This window comes from Mustela nivalis, assembly GCF_964662115.1.
Source record: "Mustela nivalis genome assembly, chromosome: 7".
NCBI classification, from domain to species: Eukaryota; Metazoa; Chordata; class Mammalia; order Carnivora; family Mustelidae; genus Mustela; species Mustela nivalis.
Window position 1 is genome coordinate 53,125,923 of NC_139026.1, and position 19,325 is coordinate 53,145,247.

Here is a 19,325-nt window from a genome sequence, read left to right on the forward strand (position 1 = left end):
ATATGGTACCATTAGCATGACAGCTGGGAGAAGAGAAATAGAAGTATCCTGTTGTTGGGTTCTATTCCTATACATGAAGTTGCATAACATCACTTCAATAAGTCATGATGGTATTATAAATCCTTAAACAACTACAGAAATAACATAATGAAGAGATAGCTGATCCAGCCCCCCACAGGCTTCTTGCTGGGCAAAAAGCTTGCTTCCCCCTCTCTCTCTGCCTGCCTCTCTGCCTACTTCTGATCTCTGTCTGTCAAATAAATAAATAAAATCTTAAAAAAAAAAATCCAGGCAGTGGTGACACAGCCTGATTAAGAGGTGGAATTTCTGGGAAAGATGAGAATGAAGAGGAAGCTTTTATGGTGATTGATGAGGGAACAGACAAAATATCCCATGACTTGGGATCCTTTATACAAAGAACATTTTAAATAGTAAGCACCCCAAAAGCCCCAAGAGAAAACTTATATTCTTTCTGTGTCCTTTTGAGTTGTAAACCTTATCATGTTTTTGAAATGTAAACAACCAGTAGATAACCTTTGCCCACAGAGACTGAAGGAAAAGGGGGGAGAAGGGTTTTTTAAAAATATACCGTGCTGGAGAAGTTCCCTTGCCCCAAAATTAACCCCCAAAAGATCACAAATATCCATGAAAAGCTTAAGCCATGGGAGTGGGTACCCAATTCACAGTTGGAATTTTGGAATGACAGCTGAATGGGTATAGAAAGTTGTGGAAGGTTTCCGGAAAAGGAATATTGAGAAAAGAATTTTACCTGTAGTCAAGCTAAGATTAGATTTGATTTCTGGAAGGTTTTTTGTTTGTTTTAGAAGAGAGTTTTGATTTCACAAATATACCATAGTAAAATTAAAGCTTGGTTTTCTCTCTGTTAGGAGGAAAAAGTTTTTGTAGATTAGTGGTCTGCTTTTTTTTTTTTTTTTAAAGATTTTATTCATTTATTTGACAGAGAGAGAGCACAAGTAGGCAGAGCGGCAGGCAGAGAGAGAGGGGGAAGCAGGCTCCCTGCTGAGCAGAGAGCCCAATGCGGGGCTCAATCCCAGGACCCTGAGATCATGACCTGAGCTGAAGGAAGAGGCTTTAACCCACTGAGCCACCCAAGTGCCACTAGTGGTCTGCTTTTAATAAGAAATTATAAAATTTTTTTTTCCTTTACTCGTAATGTAATCTGCCTAGAAAATAAAAATGTATGCTTTGTCTTTACCAGGTTTTTTATTACTTAAGAAACTGAGTCTTCTCTATTAAAAAAAAGTTAAGGTTTTTTTTTTAACAACTATTTAATTTTTTGTCTATGTTAAACTTGATGAGAAGCATTGCCGACTCAAAAGTGGTGCTAAACTTTCTTTAGGATATATTTGTATACAATTAATAATATCTGATATGTCCTAGTTTAATGTTACCAATCATAATATTTAAAGATTTTATTTATTTATTTGAGAACGAAAGGGAGAACACAGAGGGAGAGTGAGAGGGAGAAGCAGGCTCCCCACTGAGCAGAAGCCTTATAAGGGGCTGGATCCCAGGATCTTGAGTCATGACCTGAGCCAAAGGCAGATGCTTAACCTGCTGAGCCACCCAAGTGCTCACCTAGCACAATTTTAAAATGTATGTCATAGAAATAACCAAGTTCTCTTGTCAATTTCATCATAATAACCTCTCCTCCAGTCTTTAAACATGGCCATTTTTAAGTTTTTTGTCATTTGCAGTTATTGTTTTACTCTGATGCTTGGTTAAAAAAAATAAATAAATAAACTATGGTGAGTGCTGTGAAGTGTGTGAACCTGGCGATTCACAGTACTGTACCCCTGGGGATAAAAATACAATATATGTTTATAAAAAATAAAAAAAAAATTTAAAAATAAGTAAATAAATAAATAAAATTTTTAAATGTCTTATAAAAGTGCTTCACCTTCAAGGAGATTCATGGGAAACACTTGGATAAGCATATAGTTCTGATAACTAAGATCAATTTGTCTTCATGTGGGAGAGACAATGATGAACTTTTCAGTGCTCCCTCAAGTCTGCCTACACAGTGCCACCATATATGGGATGGTAACTGGGACCTGTCCCTGTTGTCCTTCCCCACATCAATAAAATGGGCCCCTTAATGATGATACAATATTAACGTGGGAAGACTTGCTTCTGCTGCAGACACTCATAGCCTTTGCTAGAGCATCTGTAAGGGAGGAGATGGGTAATGGACCTACCGAAAATCCAAAGTCCAGGCACTGCTATAATATCTTGGATGTTGCTGGTGGGGTAAAACCCATGTTGCCCCAAAAGCTGTACTTAATAAGATATAAGCCTTTGTAGGGATGATGGGGTTCTGGAAGATTTTTATTCTCCACCTGGCCCAGCGCCTCCATTCCTTATACAACCTGGTAGAAAAAGGGTACTTATGGGACTGGAGATCAGAGCAGCAGTGAAAAAGCAAAAGTTCAAGTTAAGTAGAATAAATCTCTGGGCATCTCTCAAGCAGGGCTTCCATTTGAGTTACATGTGCGTATGACTCCAGAAGGGATGAGTTGAACACTGTGGCAGAGGTAACAGAATGGGAAGTGCCCCTAGGATATTGGTCCTAAGCTCAAAGCAATTTGTCTGGTGATCACTCATGAGTCCTGGTCATTAACCCTTTGTACTAACAGTGGGGCTGTTTTCAGAGGGACTAATCCTATGGCTTGGACAATAGGAAGCCGAGGGCTGGATGATGATATATAAACCCTTGTGGGGGCTGGTTATGTGGAAAGACATTTGGGTCCATCTGCAAGAGCCTGTGGCACTCTGTGCTGTCCTCCATTTCCCAGCTCACAAGGAACTGACACCCCCTCGCCATCAGAAAGCTGATACTCTACCTCAGTTACAAACCCTAACTACTGACCCTTTAATAGATTCAGCAGATGGGGCTCATAGAAAGAGGGACCATTGGGGCACCTGGGTGGCTCAGTCAGTTAAGTGTCAGCCTTCGGCTCAGGTCGTGATCCCAGCGTCCTGGGATCAAGCCCTGCCTCAGACTCCCTGCTCAGTGGGAAGTCTGCTTCTCCCTCTCCCTCTGCCTGCCATTTCCCCTGCTTGTGTACTCTCTCTCTTTCTCTCTCTGTCAAATAAATAAATAAAATAAAATAAAATGAAAGAGGGACCTCCACAGTGCCTGGTGGAATGGCATATTGCCAACGATGCTGGATTGCCCTTGAAATACAGTGACTTGGTTAATGAAGTAACAGCATTTCCTGTGCAATTCTTCAACAATGCCCAGGACAACTGCCGAAAGATTCTGGGACTGTCCACTGAAGTTTCCAAGCTGTAAGGGACTGACGAACTGATTATATTAGCCACCTTTCTCTGAGTGACAGTTCTAAGTATGCCTTAGTTTGTGTGAACACTGAATCTGACCTAATCCAAGATTTCCCCTGTCACTGGGAAACCAGACTACCACCATTAGGAGATGAGAGAAGCTGAGTATTAGGAGAGATGGTAGTGAGGGGTCACATTTCAAAGGTCATGATGTACAAGACTGGGCAAAAGAATTGACATTGGCTATTCCATGTCCTCTATAAATGGCAAACAGCAGGGTTGGTAGAAAGGAAAAATGAAATATTAAAACATCAGATTAAATTAACAGGTAAAACCACCTCGACTGAGTGGACTAAAGTACGATCCCAGGCTTTAATAAATCTGAATGATCAACAAGTAGGGCCTGTCACCCCACATGCCAGACTGGGGACCTTGGCTGAGGCACAAATACCATAAAGGTATGGAAGTCCTGGGAAACAGCCATTGACCTGCTTCTCACTGAGGATCAATGTTCCATGCTGCTGAGAGCACAAAGCCATGTTATGACTGGGGGACAAAAAAACTATCTTCTGGAATTTTCCATGGTACATCCCCCAAGATGAGTGAGCTATTTGCACTCTCTCGGTGAGGGGAAATTATTCAATCTCCACTGAAATTCTGTTGTCCTGATGCAAGATGGACCTGTTGAAATATATACATGGAATAGAACACACATCACTGATAGGGGTTCTGGTCTGACATATCCTGTCCCCAGGCCATGTCCTCATGCCTGGCAGTGCTGCCTCCCGCAGAGGTATGTACAACCAGGTCAGGTTCCTAAAACTGCCAACCTTCCTCTCCTCAAGCCAGGTGGGCACATTCTGTTTTCTACTGGTTTCTTATTTGGCTGCTATCTTTGCTCCCCATTGGTTTAGAGGAGGTTATGGAACACAGAGAAGCCCTTACTAAATTCACCCAACAAGCCTTAAATGACAGTCAACACAGCCTGTTCTTACTGAATGCCAAGATGACTCTAATGAGAGTCTTCAAAAAAATAGAATGGCCTTAGACATTATCCCTATGTCTCAAGGAGGCACCCGTGCCATTATCCAAACAGAATCTTATGTGTTCATACCTGATACATCTGCTAATGTATTATCTTTATTAAGTCACAGAATGATAAAGTAAATGCCCTAAATGATTCAACTCCCAGTGCAGGGGATTTAATAAACTGGTGGTTGGGATTTTGGTCTCTTGGTTTAAATTAAAAACAAAACAAAAAAAGTGTCACTGATTTTGGACTCATTGCTTTCTCTTACATGTACCTGTGTTATTGCTGTGGCATCTGCCTCCAGGACAGCCAGAGGGCCACCAAAGGAGCCACCTGCATGCTAGTGAAACCCCTTGCTGACTGCTCAGGGCACACTGTAGAAGAGGGAAGTACGTGAGATTATAAGATAAGAGACAGTCACAAAGTGTGGAGTTTTGGGGAAGGTCATGGAAATGGCATGACCTTCAACTGACCTGTGAGCTGTACCAGCAATGTATAGTTCCTCATACCCTTCCCTATCTTTCAAATGTATGTTCTGGGGCACCTGGGTTGCTCAGTGGGTTAAGCTGCTGCCTTTGGCTCAGGTCATGATCTCAGGGTCCTGGGATTGAGCCCCGCATCGGGCTCTCAGTCCAGCAAAGAGTCTGCTTTCCCCTCTCTCTTTCTGCCTGCCTCTCTGCCTACTTGTGATCGCTATCCAAAAAAAAAAAAAAAAAATCAAATGTGGGTTCTGTTTGCCTTTCCTGCTCCCAAGAGCTGCTCCAAGGACATGGCCTTGAGACAGTGATAAGATGAGAACACCTACCTAGTGTGCATGATTGAGCCTAGTTAAGGCTTCTGTATAAATTTTTAATATTTGGAGGGTGGGTGGGTAGGAGATTAACTAGTCTTGCTGCCGCCTGAGACAGGCCTTGTATTGTATGTAAGTTCCCTTTGCTTATTAAACCTTCCACCTAGTAGCCTGCCTGTCTTTGGTCTCCTCTTGTTCTCTCAGTAAGGGAGATGAGGCTGTTTCAGATTTCAACCAAAAACAGGAAGCTCCCAAGAGCATTATGAGACAACAGAAACTAAAGGGAAATTGGGAAGTATTTTGAACTGAATAAATATGAAAAATAAACCAGAATTTGTTGCATACCACTACAGTTAGTGCTAAAGGGAAACATAAAGCACAGCACAGATATATTAAAAAAAAAAAAAGAAAAAATCCGAAATCAATGAACTGAGCTTTCATCTTAAGAAATTAGAACTAGAAGAGCAAACTAGAACATAATTAAGTAGAAGAAAGAAAAAAATCATTGGAGCTGAAGTTAATAAAATAGAAAACAAAAGTAATAGACTTTATTTTCTACAAGAAAGGTAATTTCAATGAAGAAAAGAGTCTCATCAAGAAGAAAAATGAACTTTTTCTTCTAAACCAAACTAATTTAAAAAACAAAAGACAAAAATGAACAGTGTCAGGAATGAGAGAAGTTGCATTAATACAAATTCTAGAGATATTAAAATAAGAATAAGAAAATACAAAGAAAAAGGTAAGGTTAAGAAATTAAATATTTAATAAAGTTGATGAATTCTTTGAAAGACACTAATGCCCAACAAACCACACTCAAGAAAGAATTATTTAAATGGTATTACATCCATGAAACTGAATCTATTGTTAAACATCTTATAAAAAAAAGAAAACCTATGTCCAGATGACTTCAGTGATAAACTATATCAAACACTTAAAGAACAAATAGTACCAGTTCCACAAAAACCTTCCAGAAAATTGACATTGAGGAGTACTGCTCTAAAACATAAACCAGACAAAGCCACTACACAAAAAGCAAATTACAATCAATATCCTTCATTAACACACTTCTAAAAGTCCTAAACCAAAGTTTAACAAAATTAATGCACCAATACATTAAAATGATAATAAATTCCAAGAACCCAAGGTTGGTTTAACCTTTTATAATTATTCAATGTAATTCATCATGTTAAAAAATTAAAAAGAAAAAAACTAAAATATCGATCATCTCAATAGATGTAGAAAAAGCAGATGTAGACAAATGAATACCCATTCCTGATAAAAATCTCTCAGCATTCTCGGAATAAAAGGAAACTTTTTCAAATGAATAAAGAGCATCTATGAAAAGTATACAGTTAACAGCATACTTAATGGTATTAACACGGATTTCTTCCAAGATCAAGAACAAAATAAGGACGGACACTCTCACCACATTCTTTCAATGCTTACTAGAAGGTCTATTTAGTATATGAAATCTAGCAAGGAAAAGAAATAAAAATCATCCAGGAAGGAAGAAATAAAAATGCTTTTATTTGCAGATGACATGATTATCTATGTAAAAATCCAATGGAATACACATACACACACACTATGTACAAATTATTGGAAAAAATAAGTGTTTCAAGATCTACGGTTGGTATAAAAAATTTTATTGTAATTCTATATACTATCAAGAGACATTTGGAGATTAAAATTACAAATGATGACAATGTCATCTCTAGTAGCATCAAAAATATGAAATATATGCTAATAATCTAAGAAAATATGTAAAACATCTATACAGAAAAAATTACAAAACCTTGCTTAAAGAAATTAGAAGAATGCAAGTAAATGGAAAGGTATACCTTGTTTATGAGTTGAACAAATCAGTATTTTTAAAATTTCGGTTTGCCCACATTTTTGTAATAGGTTCAATGCAATCACATTCAAAATTTCAACAGCATTTCTTTGTTTGTTAAGTTTAAGAAATTAAACCAATTCAAAAGTTAACATAAAAATACAAAGATGTAGATTAATTGAAACAGCTTTGAAAAAGAACAACATTGAAGGGTTACCATGAAGGGTTACATGATTTCGAGAAACTGATATTCATGGTGGTGTTGTAAAAATATATTAAGTAAGTCAACAGAACAGAATAGAGAGACAGAAGTCGACCCATCCACATATGGGTAACTAATTGTTGACAAAAGTGCAATGTAGTGAATGTAGTCTTTTTAACAAATGTTGCTAAATCAGTTGAGTATTTATATGCAAATAATAATAATAGAGAGAGAGCACTTTAATACGTGACTCACAAACTAACCCAAAAGAAGCTATAGATTTCCATGTAAAACCTGAAATTACAAAATGTCTAGGAGGAAACACAGGAGAAAATTTTGTCACTTTGAGTGTGGTAACAAGTTCTTAGAAACACCAGTAAAAACACAAAGATGGACTTCATCAAAATTTAAAACTGCTTTCCAGACAATTAAAGTCAAGCCATAAACTGAAAAACAAACAAAAATGATCAAAACGAAATCTGATAAATTTAGGACCTTTACCCAGCATATACAAAGGGTTCTCAAAATGTAACAATAAAAAAAGAAAAAAAGACCTCAAAACTTCTCTAAAGATTTGTATTAACATTATCAAAGAAAATATGTAGATAAAAAATAAGCAATATAAGCAAACAAAAAGACCTCAAGATGATTTTTCATTTAAGAAATGCAATTTAAACCACAGTAATATAGCACCAATTACAAGACTGACCATACCAAGTGTTAGCAAGGGTAGGTGGAATTGGAACATTCATACATTGCTGGTATGAATACCAAATGGTACAACTTTGGTAAATAGCTTGGCAGTGTCTCAAACAGCTGAACATACACCTACTGAGTCATCCTGACATTAAACCCCTAAGCATTTACCCAAGAGAAGAGAAATTCTATGTACAAACGAAGACTTGTACAAAAATGTTTATGGCACCTTTATTTGCAATAGACAAATACTAAAAACAACTCAAATGGACATCAACAGGTCATTTATCAATAGATTGGGGTATAATCATACAAGGGAGTAATACTCAACATTTAAAAAGAATGAAAAATTGATGCAAGCAACAAGAGGAATGAATCCCAAAATAGTTATGCTAAGTGAAAGGAACTAGACCAAAAATAAACAAAAAGGCATGCTGTTTGACTCCATTCATATAAAATGCTACAAAACACAATCTGAAAGGTAGCTGGTGGTTGTCTGAGGAGAAGGCATTGGGGAAGGGGATGATAAAAGCAGGAGGGATGATGGGAAATATTCACTATCTTAATTGTGGCAATGATTTCAAGGGAACATGTTCATATATACGAGGATTATTGTGTAATTCAAATATGTTCAGTTTGTTATATGCCTATTAATCATCAATAAATGTGCTGAGAAAAGAAAATATCTCTTGTCTTCCTAGGAATGATAAAACTTTTTGTTTTTTTTTATAAAGTTGGTGCTGGATTATGTACAGTAAAATGGAAAGGCTTCCTTTAAAAAGTAAAACAACCTGTGAAGGAAGGTAGCAAGGCAATAAAAACACTGAAAATAGAAGGAATACTTCTGATTCCACCTGCTTCTCTTCAGCTATATTTTCATACCTGGCTCAGTTTGTTTTTTAGTTGAATATCTTCCTATTTTTGTCCTGTGTGTTTCTGCAGTAACACAACAGAGTTGAGAAGAGCTCATTTACAAATGGTGTGTAGTTAAGGAAAAAAATAAATCTATTATTTTTACCTCAGGCCCCATGTTTCTAACAAAACTGTTCTGAAGGATTAAAGAGATTAAGCTGTCCTTTGATAAAAGATGAAAAAATAATTACAGATTTTGAAACCAACAATGAATTGTGATTAATTCGCTGGAAAGATCATTCACTTTGTAATTACCTCCTGGGACATCACAAATGCCCCCAAAAATGTGATGATGTGGGGGAGGGGGTGTTGTGTGCGCATGTGTGTATTTAGTGGAATCCAGAGATCACAATTTAAAAGACCAACAAGTGGTAGATTTTAACATTGAGAACCCAAGTTTCTGGATTCCAGCATGGCCTTTTCCCCTTTTCTGTTTCTTCTTGGGCTGTGTTCGCATGCATTTTTCCATGCATCCACCAGTTGGGCAAGTTCTCCGGGTTCCATCTTCTATGTGGTTCAAGAGGGTGAGGGGAAGATGGTACTGAGGTAGAGGATTGAAGAGGAGTAAGACTTTAAAATTAAAAAAAAGGAAAGGCAGGGAGACTTGGGACAAGCTAGGTGAAAAACACAGAAAGAGAGAAAGATGGAATTAAAATTTCTGATATCAAAGTGCTAGGCAGCCAAAAGCCCAGTCTCTGCTAGGGCGTTCTGCCGTCAGCTAATAACAAGCAGTTCTCGGGCCTCTCATAGTTTGCACCTCATTAATGAAGGACAACTTAAATTCCAGAAGAGAATTCGTCTTCTCTTCTTCTTCCAGAGTCTTTGAATTCACTGTGGTCTCAATAGATTCGCCTTCTTCTGACATATACTGAATGCCGTTAAAATGCAGTTGTCCGCAAAAACAGCTCCTCTTTGTAGATAGGCACAACTGCCTGCAGGATAGATCTGGGAAACAGGACCCTGGAGTCTGAACCTGCAGATGGAGAAGGGGTGGTGGGGGAAAAGGTAGATTTACTGCCGCCTTTTGTCAGAAATTTAGCCTTATCTTAAAGCTTCAGATCAGTAATGAATGTGGGAAGATAAACTGGAGAGAAGGTCTGAATGGCTAAACAGGCAAGTCCTTGTCTGACAGAGGTGGAGAAGGAGATGTTCCTGAATTTCCCCCAAGCTTCTCCCTGACCAGAAGAGGACATTATGTGGAATGTGGAAGCAGCGTCACTAACACGTTCAGCAAAAAATAGGAAACTTACAAGTGGGGCGTCAAAGGAGAGCCGTCTTCCCAGAGCCATGAGCTGCTGGGTTTCCTCAGAGACAAGCCCATCCAGAACGGAAAATTGGAATGGGCACTTGCTTGCCGGATGAATTCCTGGGGGGAGGAATGTTTATCTAAAGTGATGATTAAGTCAGTGTGGTCTTTTTAGATTAGATTCACAAAACCAAAGAACCAAAAGAGATCTTCGACATTCTTTCCATGGTTTTACAGAACTATTTACTGAAGCCTAGAGATACTATATAGCCTCTCTATCGGAGGTCATGCAGTCATTTGCCAGATGAGGCTAGAAAATAAGTAATTTGATTCTCAAACATGTGCTCCTCTGCCAAGGGCGTAAACCCGATTTATTTCCCTATAATGCACTACTTCAGCCCAACATACCACCATAAAAACTCACCAAATCATCTGTGCTATTAATTTTCAGCATCTGGGCATCCAAAGACAAGCAGTTCTCCTGGCTTTTTTCCCAATTAAATGGGCCAGAGGAAAATCGGTAACAGTTTTCTTCATGCCAGAGCCAGTCTTGGGGACAAGGACCTAGGAAGTGTAGCATATCTGATCAGTGAGTGATGTCTGAGTAAAAATATTTCTACAATTCTTAAATCAATTTTCCCCTCAGGACTGTCACATGCAAATAATCTCTTCTTAATTAGAATTATGGGGGGGCCTGGGTGGCTCAGTCCTTAAGCATCTGCCTTTGGCTCAGGTCATGATCCTAGGATCCTGGAATTGAGCCCGGCATTGGGCTTCCTGCTTCGCGGGAAGCCTGCTTCTCCCTCTTCCACTACCCCTGCTTGTTCTCCTTTTCTCTCTGTGTCTCTCTCTGTCAAATAAATTAATAAAATCTTTAAAAAAATTAGAATTATGTCCAGTCTTCAAAGACCCTCAGTAGATCCATAGTCTTTATTTCTCTTAAAGTATTCTGATTTAAGTAAATTAAATGAAAAATAAGGCCATTCCAAAGCAAAATTTGAGCTGAGATGTAACTATAGAATGTGACCTATTTTTTATAATTATGTTTGGAAGAATGTAAGTAAGAGCTCAGGAAATGGATCCATTCATAGTTACACTGTTATTAAGAAGATGTGGCGCCTGGGTGGCTCAGGTCATGGTCCCAGGGTCCTGGGATCAAGCCCCACATCTGGCTCTCTGCTCAGCAGGGAGCCTGCTTCCCTTCCTCGCTCTCTCTCTGCCTGCCTCTCTGCCTACTTGTGATCTCTGTCAAATAAATAAATAAAAATATTAAAAACAAAAAGAAGATATGCTCTGGGTACTGAGGTGACTCACTCAGTGAAGCATGCAACTCTTAGTCTTGGTGTGGAGGCGCATACTGGGTGTAGAAGTTAATTAGAAATAAAATCCAGGGTGCCTGGATGGCTCAGTAGGTTAAGTGACCAACTCTTGATTTTGGCTCAGGTCATGATCTCAGGGTGGTGGGATAGTGCCTCTTGGGCTCTGTGCTCAACACAGTCTGCTTCTGGATTCTCTTTCCCTCTGCCCTTCTCCCCCTCACAAAGTATATACGCTTTCTCTCTTTAAAATAAAAAAAGAAAGAAAGAAAATCTTTTTAAAAAGATACATTTATGCATTTTAATACTTCAGGTTTTCAAATAATGAATTTATGCTTCAATGTTGTGTTTCCTGTTCCTAGGCATGTGTTGTCCAATACATAGCATATGTGGTATTCAAACTACCTATGTTTCTTTTAATTAAAAAAAAAAAAAAACTTGTTTTAAGTAAACACTACACCCAAGTCCCCAAGGTGGGGCTCAAACTCATGTCCCCAAGATTAAGAATCGCATCTTTTATAGACTGAACCAGCCTGGTGTCCTTTTTCAATTTTTTTTTTTTTTTTAAGGAACATAGTATCACTATGTTGGCAGTACTTTTCACACATTAACACATTTAATCCTCATAACAACAGGATGAAATAAACTCCATTCATTTTCTTGATTTGGCAGATAAAGGGGACCATGAACCTTGGCAGGCTTGCTCTCTTTTCCACGTGTTTAATCACAACAGGCACTGCCTCTCAAACTTCCGAGTTTGAATCAATTGAGGAAATATCTTTTGGGGCCCTTCAAGATGTTTTGATACAGAATCTAGGGGTAAACCTGGGAACCGCCATTTTTAAAAAGCTGCCATAGTGATAATGTTGTCCACCAAACACTGACAACTACCACTAATTTCCGTCCTGAACATAAAGTCCCTAACTGAAGACTCTACGCCTTTCTAGCTAGACAACCTTCTGCAAAACACTTGTTCGGTAACTTTTCAGAATCTCTCTCTCTCTTCATATCTACACTGTGGACCACAGACTTGTTAGTAAGAAAGATAAAACTTGTCTCAAACTTAAGGCAACCAGTCTTTTTTTTTCCCCATGTGGTATTTTGTTATTAATATTTTTGAGAAACTTCTCAAAGCTGCTTGATGAAAAGCGGTACTTTATCTGCTATCTCTACTAATTGGCCTTTATCTGACACTGTCAAGGAATGGAACATGTTACCTGGGACATCTACCAGTGAAAAACATATTACTTAATATTTTTGATTGGCTGCCAATGCCTGGAATCTCTGGGAGATGGTTCTGGATGGTCCTGACGTAGATGTGATCTCATAAAATTGATAAAAAATAATTTAAAAAAAACCTGTCTAACAGCCCCATCGAGGGAATAAATCATTGGTTGGTATGTAGCTATGTCTGTTTATATAAAGATTCCTATTTTTGCTAGGTTAGTCTCCTTTCTTTATACCTTCTTAGAGACACTACATTCTTTGGTTTCCTCAATAGCTCTCTCCTTAATAAAGATGTTAAATAAAGGTTTGATACTTGCTAAAGATCAGTTTGTCTAAAAATCTCTGCTTATTTTGGAAATTGAAATAACCCCATAAATATTGAAGGGATTTATTAACTCTAAAACTTTATTTAAACAAGAAAAACTACTTATCATTATTATCACCACTTAACTTCTCTGGCTATCAATTTTTTTCCTCTGTAAAATAAAGACCTGGGGTATTTGTGAACTGTTACTATATAATCCGTTTTCAAAGAAATTGCATAGTTGAGATCAAGTGAGATGTGCAAGCAAGAAATTGGAGAAATCTCTGCTTATTAGTGGCAATTAGTTACTAATGCTGAGAATAGGGTACTCATTAATACACTGCCAAGAAAACAATGCATCTTTGAAAATAATTCCATCTCATATCCCTTAAATCTCCCTGTGATGAAAAAACATATACCTGATTTAATCACATGTTGTCCAAGACTAAATGACACAGATAACACTGTAATAACATCAAAGTTCACATCATCATCCCCTTCTTATAGATGCTAGTATTTCTACCTGCCTTCTAGATTCCGAGATTAACTTAATTCTTATATAAACTGACTTCCTGGGCTCTTTATATTTTTTTCTTACCTAAAGTATCTACCCAACACTTCCAAGTCAGTCTACCTCCATTCATTTTATTTAAGTTGATTGTTGTATACTTTAAGAAATAGGGTTACAGAATAAAATTAATGTAGACCTTCCCAGAGACAAAGGAGACCCCATAGGGAAAGAAATCAATGATTAAGATATTTTGGAAGAGAAAGAAATAAGAACTGATGGCGAAGGGTAAGGGCAGGATAATTCTTCCAGAAAAATCTCAAATCTAGATTTTAAAAATAAAGAAGAGGTTCTTATGAGAAAAGAAAATTTAAATATGCCAAAAAACTGCACTTAATTAAATCAGGTATCTCAAGAATTTAGCAGAGGGAAGGGTGGGAATGATAAAAATAGAGAACTTCTGGTGTCATACATTATGAATATATGTCGATATGTCAATTTTGTGCCTAGAGACATTTTCAAAACACAGTTAAGTTAAACAGAGCAGTGTCCACTACTTCTATTCACCTCTTCACCCCCATACCTGAAAAGTTTGCTGCTTTCCTCAGAGCCTCTTGGAGATTGAGGTTCTGCTGATGAAGTTCCATCTGTTTTTTGGAATTTTCATCCAGCTTCTGGGTAAGGGTTTCTATCGTTTTTTTGAGTTTCCTCTCTGACTCCTGGGAAGCTTTTTCTGTCTGGCGCTGTGCTAAGATCTGTCCCTCCAGGATAATTTCCTGGTTAGTGAGGTTTGCTTGCTGTTGCTTTAGGAGATCAGACACCTGTAAAACTAATTCACAACTGAAATAAGAACTCCATTGCCAATCCTGAATAAAAATCCCTCCACTGGATTTTGAGGAAATCGAAGAATCAAATAAAATAATCCATTTTGACAATGATAATCTGCTGGAAAATTACTCAAAAATTATGGATTTAAAAGTTATTTGATATTCCTGTACTATATATTTTTTTAATGTCAGGAACTGTCACAGACACATTTGATTAAAACAACAACAATAACAATACTTGTTAACAATATTGTTAACAATACTTGTTAACAATAACAATACTTGTTACTGATGGCTCCAGACAAGTTTAAAAGCAATCATAAAATAAAGGTATATCAATGGCATAAATAAAATGCAGACAATCTGAAATAGATGCCAACAGATTCAGTGATTATTAATAGTTGTCATCAATGACTTACTCTATTTGTGTCTTTATTCCTCTGCTACCTCTCTACAACTCCAGACTTCCTAATTTTATTTAAAAACTGTGACATCCCTTTTTTTGAGACACCCTCCCACAGAATTATTTTAAGTTGCTATGTCATAACAATTTCAATAATTTTTTGTTTCTTTTTTTTTTTTTCCACAGTACATTTTAGCAAGAGTGGGGATGAAATGAAGTTTGTGAAACCCAGCAGGCAACTAATATTAAGGGTCAAATGTCTCAGTTCTAGAAGTTTGATGGTTGAGTACAAAACAGACCCCTTGGCTTGAAGGCTGGATCTGAGACTGTTTTAAAGTGATTCTTCTCATGGGAAGACTCGTCCAGTCACCACCACTGAGTCAAATGCACTTCTCCTAGTTGTTAGGGAAGGCCCTAAGTGTTACCAGATTGAAAAAATAAATGGTTGGTGACTTTAGCGAACAACTGAGAATCAAATAGCACTTCAAAGGCCTTAATCATCTAGATTCTAGAGGGACAAAAGAACTCAGATCTACATCCTGAATACACAGGCAGATTATATGGATGATCAATATCATTTTCATTCCTTCTTGGCCACTCTCCTTCTTCTTATCACTTCTTTTCCTCTCAACATCCTCTTTTCTAAGCAGCCATATTGTAAATGTGAATTATAGTTATCTTAAATGTCTCATGTATTGATATGGTACTTCTGATTCTTAAATTTAAATTGGTATTTAATAATCTCTATTAAAATTCAATGTAGGGGCGCTGGGTGGCTCAATAGGTTAAGTAACTGACTCTTGATTTCAGCTCAGTCCTGATCTCAGGGTGGTCAGATCAAGGCCTAATGGCGGGCTCTGTGCTCAACACAGAGTCGGCTTGAGATCCTCCCTCTCCTTCGCCCTCTGCTCCTCCCCCCATGGGTGCTCTCTCTCTTAACAACAACAACAACAAGAACAAAAACAACTTCAATGTGAATTATATTAACATTTCTTTTCCTTTTGGGTCGCTCAGGGGATCTTGTGGCTTAGGAGTTTCAAATCATTTTCTTTTTCATCATTCTAGGATTTAAACAGACTTTTTCCATTCAGTTATAACAACAAAACAGAACCAAACCTACCATTAATAATCTTAAGTCTGTGTCCCAGTCAATGTGAGGGACAAGCACAATGTACATATTCATGTTCCCACTCATTCTAAAAAGTTTGTCTAAAATGTAACTGAATCAATTTTGTTTATAGTTATTATGAAACCAATTAATAAACCATGTTTGTAAGTTCTCACTCCCCCCCACCTCCAGTACTTACATTGCATTGTCAGTATTATAAGGGTTACCAGTAATCCCAAGCAAAGGATCCCCAAGGTCACAGCAGTAGGGCACCACCACCGAGAAGAAAGAAAATGAAGACCTAGAGTGACAGAGCATAGAATCATAAAGACATAAAAGATGGAAGCAAGTCATCAAACAATTCTTTGGAAACTATACCTTGTACTTTGCATTTCTTACATTAGAAGTCCTCCCAATGGCTCTGCATATAAATCATTGTCCATATTTACAGATGAAAAATACACACAGAATTTAAGTGATTTGCTTTTGGTCATACAACTGACACAATTTAAGAACCAGAATTCAGTACCAGATATGTGATGTTAAGTATCTGATTCTCAAGCTTATACTTTATCTATTTCCACCATAATGACTCTCTAAGAAACTCTCAGTCCGGCTTGGCTGGATCAACTTCATCCAAAGAACAAACAGCCTGGTGCTTTTAATATAGACCATGTCAATGCACACACACACACACACACACACACACACACACACACATGTCCCTCATACACAGTGTATTTTATAAGCAGTATGCCATAGAAGAATGTCAGACACCAAGAAAACAAGCTTTAGTTAGCTAATCAACAGATCACATCAAAGAATTTAATTTTGTGCTTTCAGATTTTATTCCACTAAAGTTACATCTTAGAATTGAGGTTATTGACTGAAGAAAAATAGGGATTAAACTTCAATATTCATTTGACTCATATTAATGTCATGTCCTATACTTAACACCAGCTATGGCTCTTGTTGTTATAAAAGTTCACCATGATTATAGAAACAATAAGTCCTATAGCTCACAGCTCCACCACTACAAAAGCACAGATATTTTGATTCAATAGGAAAATATTTTGTTGGGGTCAATTCCACATTAAAACATGTTAAACTCCTAGGGCCTGCCTGGGCCTACTTAGCCATAGTGACTCCATGTTGTCTAGGTAGACATTTTGTTGTTTAATAAATGCCTCAACAGTTATTGATATCAGTTCCAGGTAACTGTTGCTAAAACACACACCTAAAACAAGGCCATTTTTTTTATATTGGTTCCAGGTAACTATTACTAAAACACATACCTAAAACAAGGCCATTTTATTGTTTAAAAAACGCCTCAAAGGTTACTAGTATCAGTTCCAGGTAACCGCTACTAAAACACACAGGTAGGAGACATCCAATCAGCCAAAGCCACATATGTAGATGTCTGTGATTGTGCCCTATAAAAACTAGTCTGTAAGACCAAGGGGCGTCGCTCTCTTCGGAGGCGGCCCTGGCCGGTCAGTCTGACTTCTAATGCTTGGCATAGAATAAAGCTTTACATAACTTTTACTTTGTCTCAGCCTCATTTCCCTGTCGGTCAGTCTAACTTCTAACGCTTGGCATAGAATAAGGCTTTGCGTAACTTTGTCTCAGTCTCGTTCCTTTGATAACAAACCCAACAATTTCATATAATCTATGTGAACTTCTCACCCTGTACAATACACAAATAGAGTACTGGTAGTGTTATCCTCTAAATGCAGATAAGGAAACTCCAAAGTCTCAGCGAATTGTATAAGATGACACAGATGTTGATATCCAAACACAGGTATTTAATCCAACTTTGATCGCTACATAGCTTGGAACGTTACATCACAAACTTTCAAATGTGTAATCACAAATCACAAATGTGTAATGATCTTAATCAATGATCTTAATCAATCAATGGTCAAATATATTCACTGAGTCAAAGGCCTTTCTGTTAGACTCTAGAAAGGAGACAGACAAAATAGAAATTTTAACAGGAAGAAACACAGTTCATTCACTGATTTAAAAGTCATTAAGCTTCTGGAGTGTATGTAGCAAGCTGGCAGAAAAGTAGAGGATAATTGTGTCTCTTGCTTAGAATTCTGGCTTGGGGGTAGGTATTTGTGTAAATCTGTCAACCAATATTTCCTTCTGGTCAATATTCATTCTATACTATAAGTGTATGCCTACCACTCCTGAGTAAAGAAACTCTCCTGAATTTTTAGAAGCAAATCACAGCATCCACACCTGTGCAGGAAAGGTACAACCCTCATTTTCTAAGGACACCCTTTGTCCCATTTCTTCCATAGGTAGAGACCATTAATCCAACATGTTCCCATTAGTGATTTTCTGATCAGAAAGCAATTGGATTATTTTCAGTAGGTGACTGATCTAATCAGGTTCTGAGAGATTTAGCTTCATAATTGTCGTGAAATTCGGGCACTCAATATTTAAAACATGAAGAATGAATGAATGAACAAACAAATGACTCTTGTTAACTTGGATGTCTGCCTGTAAATGCTGATTCAGAGAAATAATGCACGTAAAGTGAATAGCATAGAACCTAACCTAAGGTAATGTTTAATAAAAGCTATCTGAAGCTATACATCATCATTCATACCAAGTTAGTTCATTCACAGAATCATCATCATTGTCGTCATCATCATCATCGTCATCATCATTGTCGTCATCATCATCACTGTCGTCATCATCATCACCATTATATCTGAATTGTTTTTCTTTTAAGTAAATGTTATTAATTCTACAATATTTTTCCATCCTTGGGCGTTTCAACTTTCTAATCCTATATTCAGTTAATTTACATTTTTGGGCTAATCTTAGAATTCTGTTGCTGTGCTCATTCACCCACCCCTAGTACCTTTAGCTTTCTTTCCATTTGGCTCCTGGTCAGGTTGATCCTCCATAGTTTTGTTCTTGAAGTCATCAAAAGTCATTTCTGAATTCATTCCAAGAAGGAGAGAGTGAAGCAGTCAAGGACTTCTGCAAAGTAAAAATTTGTGAGCTCCTGCTGGAGTGTTTAAATAGCTACTGCTATCTAATAGAAGAATGACTCAATCACGGGTAGGAGGAAGGAGAGGTTTTGCTTCATACTGGGAAGTTGGCTGACGCAAATTCTTGGGTTATGCCTAAGGCAGGTGGGGAAAGTGGTGATTCTGCTAGTATTTCAGGATGTTTCATTAGGTAATTTATGAAAGGGAAAACTGTATTTTCTGTGAGCATTAGAGGAGAGGCATTTGTATTCACTCTTCAGATAGGGAAACTGAAACTCAAAAGAGTAAGTCACATTAAATTTGTGGAGGACTATGCATTTAAACCAGATTACTTAATTCCATTGTCCATATTTGTTTACTGCATTGTAGCAGACCCTCTATACTGTGGCTTTTGTGAGCCTCACATTTTCCTTTTTAATTTTGACTGTTTAAATCATCAATAGATTAGAAATTTTGGAGTTAATCACATGTGAATCATCTCCAGCCATGGTGATGTGGGTAATTTTAGAAGTTAATTAGGAGTGCTCTTTCATATAGTAGCAGTATAAGATAGCAGGAGTATAACAAAGCAGCAGAAATTTGAAGCCAGATGGAGCTGGCTTTGAATC

The 19,325-nt window shown here is 37.5% G+C and overlaps 1 protein-coding gene across 1 annotated transcript; it reads right to left on the bottom strand.

Moving 5' to 3' along the window:
- Nucleotides 1-6,630: 6,630 nt before the first annotated feature.
- Nucleotides 6,631-18,786, bottom strand: OLR1 (oxidized low density lipoprotein receptor 1). Its single transcript, XM_082738396.1, has 6 exons — nucleotides 18,585-18,786; nucleotides 15,906-16,007; nucleotides 13,952-14,197; nucleotides 10,438-10,577; nucleotides 10,018-10,133; nucleotides 6,631-9,740 (listed from the first exon to the last, which is right to left on the bottom strand). The coding sequence occupies exons 1-6, from the start codon at nucleotides 18,670-18,672 to the stop codon at nucleotides 9,596-9,598; spliced, it is 837 nt and encodes a 278-aa protein (XP_082594522.1). The 5' UTR covers nucleotides 18,673-18,786; the 3' UTR covers nucleotides 6,631-9,595.
- Nucleotides 18,787-19,325: the final 539 nt, after the last annotated feature.

Coding starts and splice junctions, on each gene's coding strand:
- OLR1 (XM_082738396.1), bottom strand. CDS start 18,672: ATGAATTCAGAAATGACTTTTGATGACTTCAAGAACAAAACTATGGAG. Junction 10,578..13,951: donor GAAAGCAGCAAACTTTTCAG/GTATGGGGGTGA, acceptor TACACTTCCTAG/GTCCTTGTCCCCAAGACTGG. Junction 9,741..10,017: donor TCTCCTTTGACGCCCCACTT/GTAAGTTTCCTA, acceptor CTCCATCTGCAG/GTTCAGACTCCAGGGTCCTG.